Raw genomic sequence first — 24,114 nt, forward strand, 5'->3', positions numbered from 1 at the left:
TGTTCATAAAAAGTCAGTGAAGGGGAAAAGGTGTAATTTGGTTTTTTTATGCATTTGTAAAACATTGCCCAAGTTTTCATTCTAATTTGTTATGTTACTGTGATAAAAGTAGGACATTATGACTGTTGCAGTACTTGGCTGTTTTCTCACTTCATTCCGTGTGGCAACAAGATGGGAAGGCTGATTAAAGGCCAAGCAGCCTCTCATAGATTATTGCATGTGTTTTATTTGTTGGACACACATGAAAACACAGAGACAGGAAGCAAAGGCAGGAAGAGGAGGCAAACACTCTAAACTTCTCAGTGGAAACAGCACTTTTGCACTGATAGAAGGAGTAATGGCTTATTTCAGAATGCTTCTCTGTGTCAGCATTGTTGTTTGTTCCATCACTCTCACTTCCATTATAAAGGTAAATTAGAAAACAAATACAGGAGAATGGCCCTTGCTCCCTTCATGCTGGTTGCTGCATTTCAGTTTCGTCACTGGCTCTGCAAATTGGACCTTGACAGCCACAGCATGCTGGAAACAGTCCTTCAGGGGTATTTCCTTTTGGTCTGTTATTTCATATAGGAGTTGACTTTCATCTAGGTTATTGAATAGGAGGCAGAAATCTCAGATTGTTGATAACTGATGTAACAGCCATTGACTTTAGCTGGACTAGCATTTCACCTCATGTTTTGCAGGCAAAAATACCTTTCCAGTGAATGTCTGTCTTCTGTGTGTTCCAGTGCTCCGTTACCTGTGGCAAAGGAATGCAGTCCCGAGTCATCCAGTGCATGCACAAGATCACAGGAAGGCATGGCAATGAATGTTTTTCCTCAGAAAAGCCTGCAGCCTACAGACCCTGTCATCTCCATCCCTGCAATGAGAAAATTAATGTTAACACAATAACATCACCCAGGTTAGGTAAGCAGCCAAAATGACACATTCTTATTGGAAATTTCTGTTTAGTTCTTTCTCTGTAGAACAATGATGATGCCAAATTAAAAGCATATGGCTGGGACCTGGGAGATAAAAATTCTATTCAGAGACTTCTCTCTGTGCCTCAGTTTTCCAGCTTGTACATGAGAGACTGTACCTCAGGACAGTAAAGAGTTTTGTTAGCCAAAGAAGGACCATATTATGAGACTGCATATTATGGGCACAAAACATTCTAAGTGAAAATATGTTTATATTAGAGCTAATAATTTATTTCTTTATCCACTCAATTTTGTCAAGTATTTCTAAAGTAAAAAACCTCTGATTTGCTCTTAAAAGCTCTTCAAACTATGTTCTTATGATATTTTTGAGATTAAAGAGGCCCTAGTTTCTCAATACAAATATTTCTTTCCACTTGTCATTGGCTCAGATGTCTATAATCTATGCCTGATGCAGGATATGTGAAAGAAAATTGCTAACATGCAGAGATTTGCTGTTCCTGGAAGAACTCATCTCTCTATTGGTCTTAAGATTTATTTATTTATTTATTTTTAATGCATAACTAGTGAACTGTTAATTCTGTTAACTGTCATTTCCTGCTGGGGTGTTGATGATGGTCTTGCCATTAACTCCGTAAAATGTACATGCTTCCTGATCATGACTAGGGCACTGTTCAAGGGCTTGCTGTAGGACAGTATACCCTTTCCAGATGATTTTCCATAGCCCTTGTTAAGATAAACCCTCCTGTCAAATGGATTATTCCTGCGTGGAAAGCAAGTCTAACATTTCAGGCTGTGTGTAATCCTTCCTTTGAGTCAGCAAAGAGTATTTCTCTTTGAAGTTGTTAACCCTCAAACATTTCTGTGTAGTGGTCATTGTTTCATTTTGCTGGATGAGATGACAGATGTTGCTTACAGAGCTCTCCTTTACTATTTCACTGTTGTAAAGCTGCCCTTCATACTTTATCTTTCTTTGTTCAACTGATGTCACAGAAGCAAGAGGCTTCTTTGCATCATTGGCATTCTCCATCCGGTGAGGTATAAGAAGCTTTGTGTCACAGAGTAAAATGAACCACAAAGTTTTACAGAGAAAAAAATATCTTTACATTGATTAAAATTGGGTTTAATGTGAAATTCACTAAACAAAAGAAAAGAAAACAAAAGAGCTATGTTGTCCTTGTAGAATGGATTATATCAGTTATTAGTAATCCACAGGTCAACCTCATGCAACTGTAGTCAGAATCCAGTCCAGTGGAAACAATAACATCTCAAAATTCATAAGACTATGCTTCACTTAAATATTTTGGCCTCCAGTTCCTTTCCTATCATGTTGTATCATGTACCCCTGGGTCTGGGGTTTAGCTCTGGTGGAAAGTGATGTGGATTTCACCATCTGTCTCTATTACTTTTAGAATATGCTCTCAGTTCCAATTTCACTTCTATTAAAATGACTGGCTTCTTTCAGTTCAGTTATGATGATTTTTCGGTGGTGTGTGTTTCTTCTGCCCTGTATTTACCTGTTTTCCCATACTAATTGCACACATGCACTATAGTTTGAATAACTCACTGTGCAAATATCCAAAATTGTTCTATTACAAGCAGTATAAGAGGCCTTGGTAAGTAAAACAGGTGTATGAAGTAAAAGATGGCTTCAAATGAAAAATGACAATAGACATGAAAATATGCATATTTTGTACAACCAAAAGAAAAATGAGGCTTCTGCATCTAAATGTTAATGATTGCTAGAGAGAGCTGTATAGTTACAACACCAGTAGAATAATCCAGAGAGTGGCTTTTCAGGCTTGTATGATGTCCTTATCATTTTAGAAGGTTTCTGAGGAAGAAGTTGACTTTTAAAGATTCAGACAGAAAGCAGTAATAGAATACCAATAGAGCAACTTGAATAAATGGGTGAGGATAAGCTGTGAAAGGTGTGGAGGTAAGGATTAATATAGTCTGACTTCAACGTGGAGAAGGGAAGACACATTGAGTCATTAAAAAGACAGTTATGCAGTCAGACAAATGTATTGGAAGGAAATTAAAAAAACAACAACAACAAAACATTTTGAATGTGTGGAGAGCTGAGAAAAAGTTCAGAAAGGTAGGAAATGTGCAATATGAAATAATTGGGCGTGGACAAGTATATTTGCCAGTAAATAAAATCTCATTGATTCCATGCTATCAATTTAATTTTTCTACATAAAATTTCTTTGCATTATTAAATGTAGCATGGAACTTGCTAACTGTCTTCAACCCTCTACACTGAAAAGAGTGCCTCTCTGTGTGGTATCCAAAGCAGTCAAGGTAGGAAGACAATATCATTTTGCCCCTTTTAACAAATAAACCAGAGAATACAATAGGTCTATTAGATGTTTCACTTATAAAGAATAGGTATGACATCATGTAGTTTTGTTCAGTCTCCATTCATTGACAACATAGTAAAAATTCTAGATTTCCTGAGCAAAAGCTGAATGAGGAAACCAGCAACAACGTCCATGCTTTATTCCTTTGTGGTGGTTTTACCCTGCTGGGCAGCTGAGCTCCACCACAACTGCTCTTACTCCCCCTCCTCAAAGGGAAAGGGGTAGAAAGTATGACGAAAAGGGCTCAAGGGTTGAGATAAGGACAAGGAGATCACTCAACAGCTATAGTCAGAGGCAAAACATACTCAGTGTAGGGAGAATAATGAAATTTATTACCTACTACTAACAAGCTAGAGCAGTGAGAACTAACAGCAAATTAAAAACTCCTTCCCCACATTCACTTTCTTCTACCTCCTTCCTCCAAGTGGCACAGAGGAACGGGGAATGGGGGCTGTGGTCAGTTCATGATGCTTTGTCTCCACCACTCCTTCACACTTACTGAACTGATTTTCTTTCCCGAACTGAGCCTGCGGGGGCTGCCCACAGGCAGCAGCTCTTCAAGACCTGCTCCCACACGGCTCCGTACCACGGGGTCCATCCATCCCCCAGGAGCAAACTGCTCCAGCACGGGTCCCCCACGGGTGGGCGGCAGCTCCCCCCAGACCCCCTGCTCCTGCGTGGGCTCCTCTCCACGGGCTGCAGCTCCGGCCCGGGGCCTGCTCCTGCGGGGGCTCTCCATGGGCCGCAGCCTCCTCCAGGCCACATCCACCTGCTCCACCGGGGGCTCCTCCACGGGGGGGCTGCAGCATGGAGATCTGCTCCGTGTGGGACCCATGGGCTGCAGGGGGACAGCCTGCTCCACCAGGGGCCTCTCCCTGCACAGGCCGCAGGGGAACTGCTGCTGCCTGCCTGGAGCACCTCCTGCCCTCCTGCTGCACTCACCTGGGGGGCTGCAGGGCTGCTTCTCACTCCTCTCTCCCAGCTGCTGCTGCACAGCAGGTTTTTTTTTTTTTTTTCCCTCTTTCTTAAATCAGCTCTTCCAGAGGCCCAACCAGAGTCGCTCCCTGACTCAGCTCTGGCCAGTGGCAGGTCCCTGTCTAAAACTGGTCCTTATCTACCATGGGACCGGTGCTGGGCTCTGCTCACAGAGGCCACCCCTGCAGGCACCTGCTACTAAACCCTTGCCATGTAAACCCAATATGTCCCTGCATTTTCCTGACTGCCATTGATAGAAGCATTTCCACTTGTTCATGTCCCTGAGAACCACATTCTGGTATTATTCAAGCTGAGACTTCCAATTTTTCCAGTGACAACTTCCATCTGAGTTCAGCTTCAACTGGAACTACTGCAACTTGCAGCTTCACTGGGGCTGGCTCTGCAGCCCCAGCATAGCCTTGGACCCATCCTCAGCAGAGCTGGGCTCACCTCTGCACGGGGCAGAAATGTGGTCTTAACTCTCTTTTGAGGATGTAGGTGCGTGACATGCACCCATCAGTTTCAGCGCGACTTAATGCAAGTGATACATTAAGCTTGCCCTAAAAAATTCGACTGTTGAAAATATTGAAAGCAAGAGAATTTTTGGTCTTTTTGTTTTTGTTGAAAATGTAAATCTACCCTCCTTTCCCCCCCTTGGATATACTTCTGATATCCTTGTCCATTTTGCTACCTGATTCTTCCCTAATAAATGTAACAGTTACGTGTATTGGATTTTTATTTTTATTTTTGTTTTTTCACAGCTGCTTTAACGTTCAAGTGCCTGGGAGACCAGTGGCCTGTGTACTGCAGGGTGATACGAGAAAAGAACCTGTGTCAAGACATGAGGTGGTACCAGCGTTGCTGTGAGACATGCAGGGACTTCTATGCGCAAAAGATGCAACAAAAGAGTTGACCTCTGTCAGGCTGGCTGGCTCTCAGCTCTTTGCGATGTTATTATTTATAAACACACACAGATGTACACACACACACAAGCGCGTACACGTACACACACATGCACGCTTCTTCAGACCAAATATTATCAGATTACATATAATTTAATCAAATTAATTTATTTTTGCCTGCCAGACATTCTTAATTGTTTTGGTTAGACAGCCAACTTGTTTTATCCTCTGAGGTTTGCATAATTAATTTTTATATGAACAATTTTGGATACATTTATTAGAATTTTTTAAAGAATAGTAACTAGTATTTTAAATGTTTATTTTCAGTAGGGTCATCTCTCTGTTGCCAAAAAAAAAAAAAAGACACCATGTTATCTTGAATTTATTTTAATTTAGCTGAATAGTTTTGTTGTATATGGAAATAAAGCCTTTTTTAATTTTATTATATTTTTGGCATTCAGAGTCAGAATGATCTTGTGTATTTTGCAACAGATGTTGAGGTGAGTAAGCTAACATTATTGAACAGGTTATTACAGAATGTATTGTGAAATCAGTTCATATGATTTAGAAACATACTGTTGGGGATAATCTACTGTAACTTATAACCTATTATAAACAAGAAAATTAAAATAGCTAAGTAGGGATTTTGATCATTCTCATGGACACATACTTGAACACAAGTATTGAATCAATGAAACACTGTAGAGATTTACACTGAATCACTGTTGCACTGTTTGAGGTAGTGTAGAGAAATGCAGTCCTAGAATTTGTACCATCCTATGAATCCACGTCTGTACTGTTTAACATGTCACTTGATTTTAAACGTTATGAAAGAAAAAACCCATGCCCCTCTATACCTTTGTGTGTCCTCTTGGAGATTTACAAAAGGAAGAGTCCTTCCTCCTGCCACTTTTATGAATTAGTCTGTTAAACACTTTCAGTTCTTTGTCAATGATTTAGAAAATAGCTTTGTAATACTACTTTAGTTTTATCTTTGTTTTATGAAAAAGTCTTTATAAAAATAAAATGTTTTACAGTTTTGTGAAACGTTATGAAACAGCTAAAATTTTCCTTATGAGAAAATATTGTACATGATTCACATGATTTTTACGTTTTCAATAAAAAGTAATGCTTCTTTTGTTATTTGCATTTTTGCGGTTTGGGGCATCCGTGTCTGGTAGCAGAATCTGTTGAGCCCTGCAAAACAGCATGTACAGCTACAGTAATCCCTACAACATATGCCTCCCCACTCCTGGTTTAGGCGCTTTTCTGCAGCTGCAGATATACGTTCCACTGCATGATCCTTGCTAAATGAAAAGCTGGTTATAACAGAGTAATATTGAGTGGAGGAAAAATTAGTTGTCTCAGGTGAGTTCTGCACCCACTGAATGTAGCTGTAGGATAGGGATATGTCCTCTACCTCTATTTCGCAATGCAGGCCATTAGTCATATTCTGAACACGTAAGATAGCAAACCCTGAAGGCAAGACAGCTGGGGAAATGAGTCTGAAAGGCTGTAGTTGTCAGTTGTAAGGTGTAGTTTTCAATCATCATAATAATTTAATGTGAACTTGCCTCCCTTCAAGACTGCAGGAAGGAGAGATTTGCACCCCCACACTGAAGTAACTGCAGTATTAGAGTATTACTGTATTACTAAGCATCAGACCTCTCTTTGGTAACTATTGTGTATCATATTAAACTGCTTGTTGATAGGCACATGTACCAGATTCAGATTCCAGTTTCTACTCTAAGCAGAAAGGGAATGCATCTTTAGATGAGTGATTGTGCCTTTTAATTCTCTCCAAAAATTCTACGGTATAGATGTGATGTAGATATCCACATGGACTCAATCACTCAAACAAGACTGTCGTTCTGTACAGGGTGAATACTTAGCAACATTCTAAACTCCCACTGAAATCAATGCATGTGCTTTCAGATATCTGTACTGACAAAATCTTAGCCTGCTTAGGCTGCATCTTAACTGCTGTGCATTCAAAAACTGCAGCTTTAATGATGTGCTTATGTATCATTTTAAATTATGTATCTTTTGGCTTTAAAAAGTAAAAAGGAAAGAAAAATAACTCTGACATTATGGAATGTGAAGTTATATTTTGTATAATTAACTACACATAGTGTGTTTCAATGCACAGAGTGTTTAGTTGCTATTGAGCATACTCCTCAATGTCATGGACACAAATTTAGAATTTAATTAATAGAATTACTGAATTTGGCAAGAAAAAAAAAAAAGTAATTTTTTTTCTTTACACTTACTGAGTACCCAATCCTGCTAATTTTCCTATACCTGCTTGAATCACAACCATAATATCCACACAACTGTATATGCTTATGCTCTGCTGTTTCTGAGTATTCCATTAACATGAATGTCAATGTCATCTCAAAATGCAAAATTAAATTTTAAGTTTCCCTTTTTTTCTCTAAACAAAACAAGTTAATAGTGCTTAAATCATCCTCTCAGTGTGGGAAAGGCAATTGATGTAGTCTACCTAGAATTCAGCAAGGCCTTTGACACTGTCTCCCATAGTACTCTGCTGGAGAAGCTGGCAGCCCATGGCTTGGACAGATAAATGCCTTGCTGGGTTAAAAATTGGCGGGATGGCCAGGCCCAGAGAGTGGTGGTGAATGGAGTGAAATCCAGCTAGTGAGTAGTCACCAGTGGTGTTCCCCGGGGGTCGGTGTTGGGGCCTATCCACTTTAATATCTTTATCGATGATGTAGATGAGGGAATTAAGTGCACCCTCAGTAAGTTTGCGGACGACACCAAGGTGGGGGGAAGTGTTGATCTGCCGGAGGGTAAGAAGGCCCTGCAGAGGGACCTGGACAGGATGGGTCGATGGGCAGAGGCCAGTGGGATGAAGTTCAACATAACTAAGTGCCAGGTCATGCACTTTGGTCACAACAACCCCATGCAATGCTACAGGCTTGGAGGAGAGTGGCTCAAAAGCTGTGCAGAGGAAAAGGATCCGGGGGTGTTGGTCGATGCTCACCTGAACATGAGCCAGCAGTGTGCCCAGGTGGTCACCTAGCTTGTATCAGGAATAGTGTAGCCAGAAGGACAAGGGAGATGATCGTCCCCTTGTATTCTGCTCTGGTGAGGCCGCACCTTGAGTACTGTGTTCAGCTTTGGGCCCCTCAGTACAAGAAGGACATCGAGGCCCTGGAGCATGTCCAGAGAAGGGCTACAAAGCTGGTGAAGGGCCTGGAGCACAAGTCGTGTGAGGAGCGGCTGAGGGAACGGGGGTTGTTTAGTCTGGAGAAGAGGAGGCTCAGGGGAGACCTCATTGCTCTCTACATCTACCTGAAAGGAAGCTGGGAGCTGGGAGTTGGCCTCTTCTCACAGATAACTAGCAATAGGACTAGAGGGAATGGCCTCAAGTTGTGCTAGGGGGAGTTTAGGTTAGGAATTAGGAGACACTTCTTCTCAGAAAGAGGCATTGGAATGGGTTGCCCAGGGAAGCGGTGGAGTCGCTGTCCCTGGGGATGTTTAGGGAAAGGTTTGACCTGGTGCTTAGGGTCATGGTTTAGCAGGTGACATTTGTAGTAGGGTGATGGTTGGACGAGATGATCTTGAACATCTTTTCCAACCCTCATGATTCTATGATTCTATGAACATACAAGAAAAGACTTTTGGATGGGAACCAGGGATCGAAAGTTGTACAGCAGAATGATGTTCTTTTTAAATACGAGTAAAGTCAGTGTGTTATAATCCTGGTGGCTCAAGCTCTGATTTTTTGGCATCTGTAATACAAACCTATTAATTAGATACGTGTGAATCATTTTGAAGCATTTCTGTGTTTATGTGGTAAAAATGCTTATTGCTTCCGACTCTATGTGACTTTGAAAGCAACTTGATTTTACTTTTGTTGCTTTGATACACACGATTATTATTTAGAGAAGAAACACAAAATCAAAAGTCTGTTTTGTGAGAAGGCTCTGTGTGTGCACCTGTCTGCCTTGCAGAGCTGTGCCACAGCCCTGGTGACGGCATGCAACACTTTCTAGCAGTGTTTGGGGAACCAACAGCCTGCTATGCTAGAGGACAAGCTTACTTTATTATTTTTTTCCCTCAGCAACAATCCCTCTGCATTGATACGTTTTCCTTCTGGCCTGATGAATAATGAATCTCAAATCACTCAAGGTCAGCTGGCAGGTAGTGGTGAAATTCACTCTGATTCACAGGGGGTAGAGTAGGCCTCTGTTACTAAAATCCCACTTACACCCAATTTGGTTGGATTAAGTGTGATTTAAGTGGTGCACAGGACTTGTGGTAGGCTTCTATGCAGTGGGGATACTTCGTCTCAGATACATGCTCGTTAAGTGTGGTACAGTAGTTACCACTCCACATACCTTTCTTAAATAAAAAGAATATCAGAATTCTAATTGAACAGCCAGTTATTCTGGAGAGTATTTGTAGTTTCATTCTGGAGGATGTGTTATTGTTTGGTTGGTTTTGTTTGTGGGGTTTTGTTTTGATTTTTTTTTGTTTTGTTTTCATTTAGTTTCCATTGGTATCTTCATGACAAGCAGTCATTTCTGAAGTTCTAAAAACATATTAAAAACAGAGTGCTTGCCTGCATGAGGAGACCAACAGAGGCCCTAAAATATCACAGTTCAAATGTAAACAGATAATTAACAGCTCTCAAGAAGAATTTATCACAGAATCACGGAATGACTGAGGTTGGAAGGGACCTCTGGAGATCATCTAGCCCAACCCACTGCTCAAGCAGGGTCCTCTAAAGCACACTGCATAGGATCGCATCCAGGCAGGCTTTGAATATCTCCAGAGAAGGAGACTCCACAACCTCTCTGGGCAACCTGCTCCAGTGCTCCATCACCCTCATGGCTCCAAAAGAAGTGTTTCTATATATTCAGATGGAACTTTCTGTTTTTCAGTTTGTGCTTGTTGTGTCTTATCCTGTTGCTAGTCACCACTGAAAAGATTGGCCCCATCTTCTTGATGCATTCCCTTAAGATATTCATATACATTGATAAGATTCCCTCATGGTGTTCTCTTCTCAAGGCTAAACAGGCCCATCTCTCTCAGCTTTTCCTCATAAGAGAAATGCTCCAGCTCCTTAATCATCTTCATAGCCCTCCAAATGTCTCTGTTGCACTGGGGAGCTCAGAACTCCAGATGTGGCCTTATCAGGGCTGAGAGAGGGACAATAACCTCCCTTGACCTGCTAGCAATGCTCTTCCTAATGCACCCCAGGATACCATTGGTCTTCTTGGCCACAAGGGCACATTGCTGGCTAACTTGTCCACCAGGACTCCCAGGTCCATCTCCACAGAGCTGGTTTGCAGCAGATCAATACCCAAGCTGTACTGGTGCATGAGGTTATTCCTCCCTAGGTACAGGACACTGCACTAGCCTTTCTTGAACTTAATGAAGGTCCTCTCCAACCTGTCCAGGTCTTTCTGAATGGCAGCACATCCTTCTGCCAGTCCTCCCAGTTTTGTATCATCAGCAAACTTGCTGAGGGTGCACTCTACTACTTCATCTGGGTCATTGACATAGAAGTTGAACAAGACTGGACCTAATACTGATGTCTGGGGGGAAACCACAAGCTACGGGCCTCCAACTAGACTGTGCTGCTGAGCTCAACCCTCTGAACTCTGCCATCCATTCAGTTATCAGTTGACCTCACTGTCTACTCGTCTGTCCCACACTTCCTGAACTTGCCTGTGAGGATGCTATGGGAAACAGTGTCAACAGCCTTGCTGAAGTCAAGGTAGACAAAACCCACTGCTTTCCCCTCTTCTACCGAGGCAGTCATTACCTCAGAGTATGCTATCAAATTGGTTAAGCAAGATTTCCTCTTGGTGAATCCATGCTAAATGCATTTGAAGAGCTCTGTAGAAAAGGTGCTCAAACTAGTGGTAAAAAAAGGACTTGAAATACATCACAAGCAGGAAGCCAACTACAGAGTCAGTAGGACCATCTGATATACAAGTGTGAGACGGTCACTGAGGGATGATAAAGCCATGAAAGTGAAGTACAGTGAAGTATTTTCATTGGCCTTTCTTGCTGAAATGCTGCACAGATTCTCACACATTGCACATTGCCTACAGCAGGGATGTTATATGTTGGATGAAGCTGAAGGAAACACATGAGAAGGTAAGACCAAATTGTTACGTTAGATGTTAATGGGTATCTAAGGTGGCAATCACTGAGACTCCTGGATGAACATAATTGTGAAGTTATGGAACTGTTTGCCACAGAGTGTAAGATATTCTTGCAAACAGCCACTCTGCCAGAGGACTGATAAATTGCAGTGTAATTCCTGTCTACGGAAAAGGGGATCTCTAGGGGATTCTTTGAACTGCAAGCCAAGGAATCTTGTGTTCCTTCCCTTGTGCATTAACAGCCTATAATAAATAATAAGACACCTGAGTGCACGGGAGAGTCAGCGTGACTTCAGTGGTGTCCTGAGCAAAGAGGATCTGGTGGACAAAGAAGTTTCTGACAATGTTGCATGTTACAGGACATTTAGGAACCTACACAGGACTGCAGGAGTAATCTCTATGCCTTGAAAGACAGTGAAAGAATTGGAAGCAAAAATGGAGTTTAATGGTCATCTTTCAGGATGGTTCCCCAAAGAATGGTTTAATTTTGTTCAACGCTTTTCCCAGTGACATGAGGAAGAGAGTAAAATCTGAGATCACCAGCTCTGGAGATGACGTTATGCTCTTCTGGAGATGATGTTATGCTCTTCTAGTCAACCAAGTATTGCCTCACTTAGCAAGACACTAAAAAACATGAGTGATTATGCAAATATTAACCAATAAACTTAGTGTGGGCAAATGCAAGGTAGTACAGCTATGGAAAACAGCCTAAGTTATGCCTACAAGGTACTGAACTTGGAGCTGACAGTCACAGAGCTGGAAAAAGATCATAGTGTCATTAGCTATTGTAGTCTTCAGTTTTTGAACATAAGCAGGAGAAAAAGCCAAAGACTGTATGTCATCATAAGAAACTGCATCATTTTTCCCATTTTTGGAACTGTGGTGTACCCACAGTTCAAACCCTGCATTCATTTGTAGTCACTGCATCTCAGTAACCATGTAGTAGAATTAGTCAGTGATACATAGAAAAAGGCAAAAATAAAAATAAAAAAAATCAAGGAGATGGACCAGGTGGCTTATGGGATGGAAAAAGCTGATACTTCAGATTGGAGAGTGAAAGGTTGAGATGAGCGTTATCAAGTTTTAAAAAATCCTGAAGGTGATAGATATGCTTCATGTGGAGCTCTTGTTCACAAAACCCCGCAGTACAACAAAGATGACTTCCTTGATAAAACTGGTAGGGAAATTAGCATAAAACACATCAAAGCAAGCACTTCACACTGATGGTCATGAGGTTCTGAATCTTGCTTTTCAGAAGATTTGAAAACAATTAGACAAATTAATGGGCAAGAAGTCCATAAAAAGATGCCTATGAAAAGACACTCTAGTACAATACAATAATAAATAAATAAAATAAAATAAAATAAAATAAAATAAAATAAAATAAAATAAAATAAAATAAAATAAAATAAAATAAAATAAAATAAAATAAAATAAAATAAAATAAAATAGTACTGTGGATTCTGGGAGAGTAGAAGAGACTGGACTGCAGAAAGTTGACAAGTAGACACACTATGCCCAAGTAACACCTCTTCTTGCCATTTAAAACCACAGTGATTCTGGGCTGGGATCCCCCTAGCCCAGTCATGCTTTTGTTATGTTCTCACATCACATCTAATGAAATTAAGTAGTATCAGCAAGTAAATTCATACAGTAAATTCACCATCTTGTATGCTAGAGTATCACAGTATCACAGTATCACAGAAAAATCCTGTCTTCAGCAAGAAGCTGGAAAGGTACATATATTCATAAAAGAAGGCATGGTTGTACATGTTAGGTATTGTAGAACACTAGTTATTGCTGTCCTAGATGTCCACAGGGAAAGAGGGGACTACATGTCATTTAAATCTAAAACATAAATTCATGGTAGTCACTAAGGTTATGCTGTATAAGTGTGATACAGTGTTCCAGGGTTTCATTACATTAGGGGAAAAAAAGTCTAAATTAAACTGCACATTTCCCAGAGGCATGCATCCCCAGGAGCATCTACCTAAAAGCATGGTGATTACTGCCTTTTTTGTGGCTGTTAGCAAATACTGTAATTGGAGTTTCTACTGGAAAGGCAATGGATTAACATTTTTAAATGAATATGCTGCTAAATAATTGCTAATACATGCATGCAAGGAAAAATCATGAACTTTCTATACAGATAAGAAAGGTTTTAATTCATATGTATATCAAATTAGTCATTTATTGCATTAGGGCCTCACGTAAGTAACAAAAAAAATCTACTTTTTAAGTTTTCTTTTAAAATGCTAGAAATACAGGGAAGCAGATTGATTCTATGATTTAAGTACAAAGCTAAAATTGTCATGGTCCCCTAATTCCCAGCACTTAATTTGATACAAAATAGGCTTTCCTGGATTTCAAATAATAAGCTTTCAAAAAACTATCTTACGTGGCTCTGTCATCAAAAATTAAGCATGTCTTACAGAAAAGAAAAAGTCTGAGAAAAAAAAAAAAAAGTAACAATAAATGCTCATATTAAGGAATGTCCGTGATGAGAAGAGGAATTTCACTAGATGAAAATCAAAAGAGCTTCATACTCCTAAAATGCTGATGAAAGTACCAAATCTCAAAATAAAATAGTGAAAGTTAAGGGACTGACTCTACACCATTCAAGTCACTAAGAGTTTTTCCATTCACTTGAACAGAAGCAGAGTCAATTCCTTGAAAACTTCTGTTATCAATTACTTGAAACAAACTGGTATTTCCCAGAGTCAGGAATAATTTGCTGTCAAAGAAATCCCTGAATATGAAGAAGTGCATGTCATAGCTGCCGTGGTGAATGGTACCAACCCACAAGGCATGGTGAAGCCTGTTAGTGCTGCCATGGAGGAGGAGGAAGACTGGCTTTGCACTGGGAACTGCTTCTAATTTTATGAAAAAGAACTTGCTTTGAAGTGCTGTAAGCTTGAAATTTTTGGCAGGTCACTTGAGGAAGTGCTGGTATGCATTTAAGTGTCTCATGCATCTACTCACTGGTACTCGGTTAGCTTTAATGAGCACATATGTATCTATCAAAATAGACCTTGAACTTGAAAACTTAAGCTAGGCACTTAAAGAAACATGTCCTGTCTGCTCTGCCACTTCTAAACAACCTTTTATCAATGGTAGATGATATAAGTGAGCCTGACACCAAACAGGGGTCAGATACAGTTTCAGGAAACTGTCGTATCCTTCTTCACATCATTAATAATAGAAGGAGCGTGCACAGCCAGGAAGCAGAAGCTTGGGCTGCTTTCATTACTACTCTACAGGACAGAAACATGGACTTCTCCGTTTTGCCAAACAACAACCATCCTGATAAATTTCTACAATTGGAGGTGAAGTCTTTAGTGAAAAACTCTGCCTATCTACAAGCCAGCCTGGCAAAATTCCCAGAAGCATCTTTACCTGGAGTGCAGCAGTGGCACAACAGGGTTTATTTACAGGTAAGGTCTAACAGAGTCAGATTTTTTCCTGATTTTTTCTATGCTGTTTTGGGGGAACTGGAGGCAAATGATGTGAGCTTGGCATTTCAGCTGTGGATTCAGCTTCCCACATCTCTGAATCTGCACTACTAATATCCCTAGGAGTTTTCCTATTGACTTCAGTGAAGATCAGGCTCCAAAAAGACAGTTGCTCTCTTCAGTAGTAAGGCAGTCCACCTAATTTACTTCAGTACATTAGGCTTTATGTTGCTTGTGGTAACATTTTTATAGCATTTCCCAGGAAGCCTACTGGAGTCAAATACAGATTAATTGTACTAAGGGGCTAATGGGACACCCTCTCTGAAGAAATTAGAAGTATGAGAAAGAAGGGAAAAGAATATCAAAGGAGATAAAAAACAAACAAACAAACAAACAAACAAAAGAAAAACAACAACAACAAAACAACAGTGGACTTAAATCTGAAATCCAGACCAGTGAAAAGGCACAGTGAAAATTCAGTGAAAAGGCACATTAGAGGGAGCAATAGAAATTCTTGCTATTGTCTTGATAGCTTGTATATGTCTACACAGTTCAGTGTAGCTTCTTTACGTTGCCTTGTTTTAACTCCTTCCTCTTTGACCTTGCTGTCATCCTGACAGATGTCTGTGAAAATTATGAAAAGCAATGACTATGTTAATGCAGGTTATTATTATGTGGAGGTAGCAGCAGTTTCATGGTAAAAATGCAAATGCACACTGCCTAGCAGAGGCCCTGGAGCCTGCAGAGGAGACATTCATATCTGCATCAGAAGCAGTACAGCTGCATCAGCTCACACCCCTCTGGGCCCCACTTGCTACGCACACCACAGCACTCTTTTCCTGCTGCCCGGGGAGCCCCTCGCCTTTCTCCACCCCTAGCCTGAGCAAAAGCTCCAAGGTCTGGTTCTTGTCAAGGGATAGAGACACATGAAGGTGGCTGGGGGGCTGCAGAAGGGTCTGCATCCTGAGCATCCTTGGGGTGGCAGTCTAGATTCCCAGGGCAATGAGGAACGGGAACCAAAAAGCCAATGGGTGTGGAAGGGGAAGAGGAAGAGCCTTGAGGTCTCCCACAGCAACTTCCAGTTCAGCTTCTTCTTTCTTGGCCTCTTCTCCCCATCAGCTGCCCAGACCCCTTCCCTCCCTCCCAGAGACTGCTCCTATTGTATGCTCCTTGCTGGCTCACCCCCACAGGGGGAAGCTGGGGGGAAGAAGGGGGCAGGCAGGGGGGGTCCCACAGTTGCTGCCGTCTCCCATGCATGGAGCCTTCGCCAAGGGAAGGAGCCTGCAGGATCCCAAACAATGGGATTGTGGAGCAATGCTGGCCTCGCTCCCCGCCCCTCCGCAGCCCCTCTTTTGTGCAGGACAGAGGCAGCCACACACAGAGCCGCCTCCGCAGCGGGGATGCTTTTCCTTATTGTTGTTGAACAGGAGGCACTGAGGCTGGGCCAGGGCTGCAGCATTGTGGGAGGACTGGACCATGTGGGGAGCCGTGTGCCTTCTGCTCATGCTCTGCCCTTCACAAGCAAGGGGGATCTTGGTGAGAGGATGAGGAAATGTGGAGGGTGGGCATTTCCAGCAAAATTCCTGTACTGGCCACATCTCTCAGAAACACAGCTTGTAACACAGTACGTTTATAAATGTTGAACCTAGGGCACAATCTATGTTTTTAAGTGCAATCATTATTGAATGCAAACTGTCCAGATAAAATTCATTGTGCCTTATTCTCTCTCCCTTATGAACTCGCCTCCTCTTTTTCCCTTTTGCTGACAATCAAATAAAGGGAAAAGAACTGATGAGTTCCAGACGTTAGAATAAACACGATGGCACAGAGGAGAACTAATGGCACAGGAATAACATGTTTTGCTTTAAGATGAGAGAGCTAATGGGGTTAAGGGTTAGTTAATTCAGAAACGGAAATGGGGAGGTTGGGGGGTGGAGGGTGAGGGAGGGGAATTCATTTCAGAACATATGTGCGTGACCTACAGGCTCCCAGAATCATTAAACCTTGAGAGTAGCCGAAATTCCTTGCAGAAATTCATTTTCTTTAAGAAACTGTTGCTGCTCAGGACTCCTTGCATAAAGTGACTGCTCGGTGGTGTATCTGTGGCCTCTTCCAGATCTTTGTCGTGAGACCATTCAAATTCAAGTGCACTTAACTACTTGTGTGTTTTCCCCACCTATGTTTTAAAATATATTTCCATTTTAAAAAGCAGCCTGTTTATAACAACAACTCATATTTCTGACCAAAAAGTTGCCACTTCTTCTCTTTACTTTCCTCTTCTGTGTCAGGCAAACTGAACAGCTTCCCTTCTCAGTTTATATTTTCATCATCTACTTCAAATAAAACAGACCATAAAGCGCTTCAGGAATCTTGGCCCTTCCTTGTGAAAAGCAGCATAAAAAGCACAGACTGTTTCTTCCACAAATGGCTAGCTGCTGACTGCTTTCTGATTGCCCTGAGAACTCCCAGCCCTGCGGGATGCTCTGCCCACAACACCTCGAGGTGCTCATAGTACAGCGGGTGACTGATTGCCTGTATCTGCACCTGGGAGCAAGCTCATCCCTCTCCTCCAGCCTGTCCCCTTGTTTTCTGCCTTTCTCAGACTTCCCTTTCCTGCTTGAGCTTTCCCCTTTTCCCTGTTTCTGGAAGAGCATTTTGTCTTTGAATACTGTGTCACTTCTCATTGCTGCTGTTGCTTAGGATTGCACAAGTCTGAATAACTTTTGGCCTGCAAGTATTACAGTTACCATGCTAACTGCACTGCTCACCCCTCCTGGTCTCTCATCTGAGTGTAATGCCTGTGTCTTGCCTTTTTACACTTCTCGAGGCACTGGGAGAGGAGATTTTTACCTCTTAGCTAGGTGCTTGGCTAGTCACTAGCCTGTCCCTTGGCCCAGACCTGCATTACATACTCTTTCTCCTATTCTTCCCTAGATATCTACAACTGGCTGGAATCAGAGACCAGCTGCAAGGCTGGCAGGAGCTTTGGTCGGACGCCATGCAGCAGTTTTTATACATTGTACTCACAGCCCTGCAGACCTCCATTAACAGCGACAGACAAAACAGCTTCCTTTAAGTAAATAATTAATTACTGGGGTAGAAGTACTCTTGTTGCTGCACTATGAAAAGCATCAGTATGAATGCCTACTTTTCTCTAAATTGTCCAGGGTCCTTTCATGCCAGCTTAAGTTTTTACAGCCACCTACTGATCTGCTATCCATGTCGGGTGGGTCCCCAGCTTGCTCTGCAGTACCCAATACTGCCTCGTGTCCCTGACAAGCATGTCAGTGGCCCTTCAGGTCTGTCGAAAAGAAAACTTGTATTCTTGGGAACCCTTAATGTGTGCTGTCTGCCCTTTTGCTTTTTGTATGTACTCACATAGCCATGGTTACTGATTGCTCTCCTGGTTATTTTTCCACAGCATCCCACATAAGATCCCCTCATAAGATCATCCCCCTTTTCTTTAATTGACCAAATGCCTTATCACAGGAATCCTTGGGTTACTACCTATCAGCTTTCTGTCTACCAGACCTTTCGTCCCTACATCAGACAAGTGCCCTTCCTGTTGCTGGGAGAGCTCTCCAGGGTGTGCTGTGTGGCTTCTGCAAAACAGAGAGTTATAATTTTAAACAAATCACTTACAAATATAATAATTGCCCTGCTACCCACTTTCATGGGGATTGAGGACGTTGTTACAAAACAACTCCTGCAGTTTGCGGTGGCCCTAGATTTCTGAAAGACTGCTTAGGTAAAGCTGTCAGGCACAGCTGCCCACAGACAGCATTTGTCGCTTTCATTAAGTATCAGCCTGTCTGCAGCCAGTAACCACAGCTTGCCATGGGACATAGAGAGCTCTCATCGTGGGGGAATAAAGAAAAGTTTGACTTGCACGACATAACATTCTTTAATCTTTTGTTGATGTTGTTGTTGTTTGGTTTTGATGTCTCTTCTTTGATCTCCTCTTGCAGGTAGATTGGCTTTGGACCAAGGCCTAGCCTTAGTTCTTGGTATCTTGGTTTTGGTGGGTCATTACCTTGGTGCTTGATATCCCATATCAAAGACAGAGGACAGAAATGTTTGACTTTCTGGTTCAGTGGTAACAATCACAACAATAGTGGCAACAGAAGGGTAAAGTCAAGATAAATATGAGATTAAAATACTCCTTAACAACATAGATTACTGTGTAATTTACAGTTATACATATTGTCAAGTACTGATATGTATAATTTGTGTTATGAAATAATCAGCAAGAAAAGCCTACTGAGAAAGCACATCTTGATCCAGGGTTGGAACTAGCTTCAACTCTCTATAGATCCTCAGGCTTTTCAGAGCATCTTCTTCTTATGCATGTCAGCTCTCTGGATCTGACAAAGAGGGATAAACTGCTTGTGGTGAGAAATGAGTTATAAACAGCAAGAACTTTCTTCCTCATGAGTTATATGTACATCAGATGTAGTTATATGTATGCAAAGATGAGTATTTCTCATCTTGTTAAATGAGTATTTCTTCAATATATTTCAACTATAATTTCTTGGAGTTTTTTATAACTACTGCTGCTTTGAGGATTTGCTGTTCTCTTCATTTCAGTGAACTCTAATATAAATTTCCTCCTATCAGTTCTGATTTAGATCTCTTCCACCCCCATTTATGCTGGCTCCTCAAGCACAGTGCATACAATATTAATTCTTTAACACACTTAAGTACTGAAGTTTACAATACTTTCATCTTTCTTTGAACATTGTTTTTGTGAATAAGAATCAAAACATAGAAGTCCATAAAAACTGCTGATTGTTTGAGTCTTAAAAGAAATGTATTTCTTTTGCTTGAATTAATGCTTGGATTCATATTTTTATTTTCTAACCTTATTTTCTCTGTTTCTATAAATGCATACGTTTCTTGCAACCTGCTTCATGCTTATCTGTACTATTTATTTGACCTATGCTTTCTTTTTGTCTGTGACTTAGTTTTTTCTCCTTCTGTTTCCCTAAGTAGTTTCTAGGTCATATCTACTCCAGAAGTTTCATAACCAAGCCTTTGACTGCATTCAAGTGTTCTCTGATTAACGTCGCACTTCAGTGTTTGTTCTCCAGACCTCCCGCAAAACATGTCGTACCACAAATTCCAGTCCAGTTCTCACAGTAAATCTCTGTTGCTCCTCCCATCGTATTCCTCCCTACCATTACTTCAGGACAGCACATTCTCCTGTTCTCATGCATCGCTGCCCATGAAAAGCAAACTAGTCTGGAGGGAAAGGGCATAAAATTTTGTCACAAAGAACTCTTTTTATGAACAAATTCTGCATCATGCCATCTTTTGCAAGTTTTGGAGTTTGTTATTTAAAACAGCTTTAAAAATTGCCGTCAAGTTGCATTATTTTCACAATATTTTAGCCTAGGGAGACCAAACATCCCCTGGTGAGACAACTCGCCTTCTTCAGCAAAATGTTCTTCAAGTTCAGCTATCTAGCAGGCCTGAGGGAGGCATCATTAATGTCATTGACAAATTTTAAAAAAGAAATAAGTAAAACAAAATAAAATAATATGTAGTCAGAAAGAAATGACAGTTAAAAACACCAGCTCAGCTGAAATCTGGCCAATACAATCCAGAGGGCTTCAGTGCCAGCTGTAAATGCAATGCAAAGAGTAATACTGTCAGGGGACATGTCAAGCCTAAGGAATGACATATGGAAATTATGAACTAATGGAGGAACTGGGACAGCACTGAAGATCCGCCCACCTACTAATGATAATTATTGATGGGAAATATTCTTAGTCACTTGTGATGATTTAGTGATAAGAGTGCCAGCATGATGCTTTCTACTACGGTTTCTTAGACAAAGCCTGTTTCTTTATCTTCTCCTTTCCTTTCTAAAGGAAAGCAGCTCCACCACTTCCTTCTACACCTTCCTGCCCCACACGTCCTGTTGTGTCTGCACAGACCCAAGTTACAGAGCTCGTGATGATCTCTAGCAGCTGGCTTCCACTGACAGTGGATCCACCAGCTTACCAAGGTGGCAGGCTGTTGCTTGAGCAGAGGAAGCAAGCAGTTTGCTGTCAGTTTCGAGACCGGTGCTGTCTGATGGGGGAACCAAGCAGCTCCAGAGGCAGTGTGAGGAGAAGGTGGCAGCCCCATGCTCCTGCTGGCAGGCCTGCCTGGGCAACAAACCAGGCCATGACCACCCTTGTCTCAAGACAGGACAGAGGTGCTGGTGGGGAAGCATCATTTGCTAACAAGGGGAGCTTTGTGTGCTGTGGGATGGTGCTGTAAAGGCAATCCTGAAGCACAGGACAGATACTGGTGTGAGAGCACGGCTGTCAGAAACAGCTCTCTTAGGAAGCTGAGGTGCAGCTGGAACCACTCATCAGCAACAGATTAGTTCCAAGTCTCGGCGACAAGGTTGTGGTGAAAGACAGTGTTGAACAGCTTGAACTGTAGAGCTGGATAGCCTTCCTGCATGCAACTAGAAATCAAAAAAGAAGGCATCTGCAGTCTTACTAGCTCCCAAATAGACACTTAGCAAGGTTTTAAGGAACACCATTTGAGTTCTTCAAAAAGCAGATCCCACCAGGCTTGTTGCTCCTCCTCCTTTGCTACCCCCTCTCCTAAAGCGTCTGATTTAATTAATATTGTGCAGGGAAACTGCTTAGGTATTCAATTACATTTGAATTTTGACAGTGTCTGACTTGAGACTTTCCCTCAGTTACATGTCAGGCCCCTCTGACATCCTCACATGTGTCTAACATGCAATAACGTGAACAGAGCTGCAACTTGCACCCACTGTTAGATGTGCAGCTCCAGTAAAGCCAGTCAGTTACATGTCATCACTGTATGTGTCAATCTGTTTTGTGTTTACAGCTCTGCTTCTGCATCTTACTCATTTGGTATCTGTCAGATCTACGAGATCCACTGCTGTACACCACGGCACCATTTTGCTAAAATACAGGCTTTCTTTCAGCAGGTATAATAATGCCAGTTTCTATTTGCAGAAAAGTTTAATGTCCACATTGTACCCCCATGTTTTCCACAGAAGGAAGAAATCTGCACAGAGTGAACAGTAAGGCTCCCTTAATGCATTTTTGCCAGAAGAAGAAAAATTGTTGCAAATGTAATTTTAAAAATGACTCTATTATATTACAAATAACTCTGGGAGGGGACCTGTGTCATAGGTAAGTGAAGAAGAAGGTCAACTTCTGCTCTAACTTGTGCATTGCAGAGAGAAAAGAAAAACATCACTGAGCTGCCTGGCTTGGAACTGAATGGCATCAGCCAAGAAATGATAGACAAAGCCCTTGGGAAACACATTACACCCATGACCCTGAAATCCACAATCAAGAGCAATCCCCTGTATAGCGATATCCAGGTGGATGACGACCGGGAGGAGAAGAAAAGGACACCTTCCTGGACTGTTCAGGACTATGACAGACATTCACTGCATTCTAACTTGTCCAGCCACATAAAGGTAATGTACTGCTGCACTGCATTAGTCACATGGATTGCTATGAGCTGTGTGTGGACACAAACCACCATGCAGCGTGTTTGGTTCTTTTGGTAGAATTCCAGAAGTAAGTATGGACAAGCTTTCCTGTACAGACATGACACTATCCTGTGTGTGATCAAAAAGAGAAGTCTACATACCTGGTTAGATGTCAGGAATTTTGGTTGAGCAGAACGAGACTTCTATAGCTACAGAAGGTCTTGAACCACAACACCCTGTTACTGAGTTTCCCCATCTATATAGGGCAAATCTGTAAATCAGGTACTTAAACAATAGATGGCCAATTTTGTAACTTTTCATATGGCTGTTTATAACATCATTCTGTTATCAGATAATGTATATTTTCTCAGCCTTATTCACACCAGGCAGAATCCTGCCCATATGTGAGTTGACACAAATCAATTTTAGGGTTACTTTTTTTTTTCCTTTATTTGTTTGTTCATTTGTTTGTTTTTGCTATCCCCTGGTTTTGGAAAGGGACCCTGATCTGCATTTGTAAATCAGCATCTCTTCTTGAGAAGGGCAACATGGTTTCTACTTCTTCCTTTTTTTTTTTTTTTTTTTAATCTCAGTGGCTGGTGTCCTACATTTGGTTCCTGGCTGAAAAGTGTGGTTTTAATTTTCCCCAGTGGAACATTTGCAGCATCTGGCAAGTAGTGTAACCTATGTTCAAGTGAAAGTCTCTTGCATTTGTGTTCTGATGCTTTAATTCATTAATCACTATCTGATGAAAGCCAAAATACTTCTAGCTATGTTCTAATGACTTTATGTGCAAGACAGAGGAACTGAGTTCATTTTCTGATTTTTCTTTTAGGAAAATCCTAATGATCTCCAGTTCTGGATGGGGGATATATATACTCCTGGGTACGATACCCTGTTAAAAAAGAAAGAGAGAGAAAAAAAGCATTCCAAATGTTGCCGAATCATCCTGCTCATGATACTAGCTGTTTGCATCCTGATTACCATAGTCACGCTCAGCGTTTTACTTAGTTAGTACAGCCAAATGCTGTTGATGGGAGTTTTTCAATAAATATTTTTATTAAGCTATTCCCCTCCCTTGTTTTATTTGAATTCCAATTTTTGTCACAAATACAATTTGTTTGACATCACTATTTTACAATGTTCCTGTACCACATAAGGAATTGATCCTGAAAAGATACAAATACCCTGAGCATAGCAGAATGTCTCCTTATGGGTAGAATTAAAAAAAGAAAATTATAAACATGCTACTTCTTATAATGCCTTATTCTTTTGACCAGTGATTTGGTTTGATGCAACGTCAAACAGTTGATTATTTATTGTAATAAATACCTACCCTTTTTATGATAGCTATTATTAGAGTGTAATAGCAAAGGATGATAAGAGTGGCATTTGAAGTATTGTAAAGAAATCTAAATGAAAAATTTATGCATTACTTACTGACTGACTGAATTGTGGCCATGATGCTGCTCTTTCTAAAATGTTAGCCTGAATGCATAAATATTTCCTTGCACTTTTTCAGAGAAGAAAAACAAACAAAAAGACCTTGAAATCTTTGAATTACTATTGAAATAATTTTCTGGGATCTGTGACAGCATTTCTTTACTCCTGAATCCTGATCTTTGACCATGTATCATCTCTGTCACCCCAAAAGATGGAGAGACAATATTTCTTTAACAGCTGCCACATCAGAAAACTGGAGCTAAATCTGTGGAGTGCTAAAATATAAATGAATCAGAATACGCATTAAAAAGATTGAAGTTATACAGCCATACTGTTAAACAGGGTCTTTGTAAATAAAAGAAAAAAAAAAAGACAACTAGATTCATACACCTCAAAATAATTCAAGAGGATGAAAATACAAGATAAACTGATAAAATAAAAAGAA

At 41.1% G+C, this 24,114-nt stretch overlaps 2 protein-coding genes across 2 annotated transcripts in view; both read left to right on the plus strand.

Annotated features, from left to right (window-relative positions):
• The window catches only part of ADAMTS19 (ADAM metallopeptidase with thrombospondin type 1 motif 19), a 164,960-nt gene extending 158,665 nt beyond the window's left edge, over positions 1-6,295 (plus strand). Inside the window, exons 22-23 of the mRNA XM_048053285.2 lie at positions 729-906; positions 5,017-6,295. Coding sequence (XP_047909242.1) covers positions 729-906; positions 5,017-5,168 — 330 coding nt within the window. The 3' untranslated portion in view covers positions 5,169-6,295. The remainder of the gene's footprint in view (positions 1-728; positions 907-5,016) is intronic.
• Positions 6,296-14,554: 8,259 nt separating this feature from the next.
• Positions 14,555-23,293, plus strand: MINAR2 (membrane integral NOTCH2 associated receptor 2). Its single transcript, XM_013195636.3, has 3 exons — positions 14,555-14,734; positions 21,966-22,211; positions 23,062-23,293. The coding sequence occupies exons 1-3, from the start codon at positions 14,570-14,572 to the stop codon at positions 23,239-23,241; spliced, it is 591 nt and encodes a 196-aa protein (XP_013051090.1). The 5' UTR covers positions 14,555-14,569; the 3' UTR covers positions 23,242-23,293.
• Positions 23,294-24,114: the final 821 nt, after the last annotated feature.

This window comes from Anser cygnoides, chromosome Z, assembly GCF_040182565.1.
Source record: "Anser cygnoides isolate HZ-2024a breed goose chromosome Z, Taihu_goose_T2T_genome, whole genome shotgun sequence".
Classification (NCBI taxonomy): domain Eukaryota; kingdom Metazoa; phylum Chordata; class Aves; order Anseriformes; family Anatidae; genus Anser; species Anser cygnoides.

Coding starts and splice junctions, on each gene's coding strand:
- MINAR2 (XM_013195636.3), top strand. CDS start 14,570: ATGGACTTCTCCGTTTTGCCAAACAACAACCATCCTGATAAATTTCTA. Junction 14,735..21,965: donor ACAACAGGGTTTATTTACAG/GTAAGGTCTAAC, acceptor TGTGCATTGCAG/AGAGAAAAGAAAAACATCAC. Junction 22,212..23,061: donor ACTTGTCCAGCCACATAAAG/GTAATGTACTGC, acceptor TTTTTCTTTTAG/GAAAATCCTAATGATCTCCA.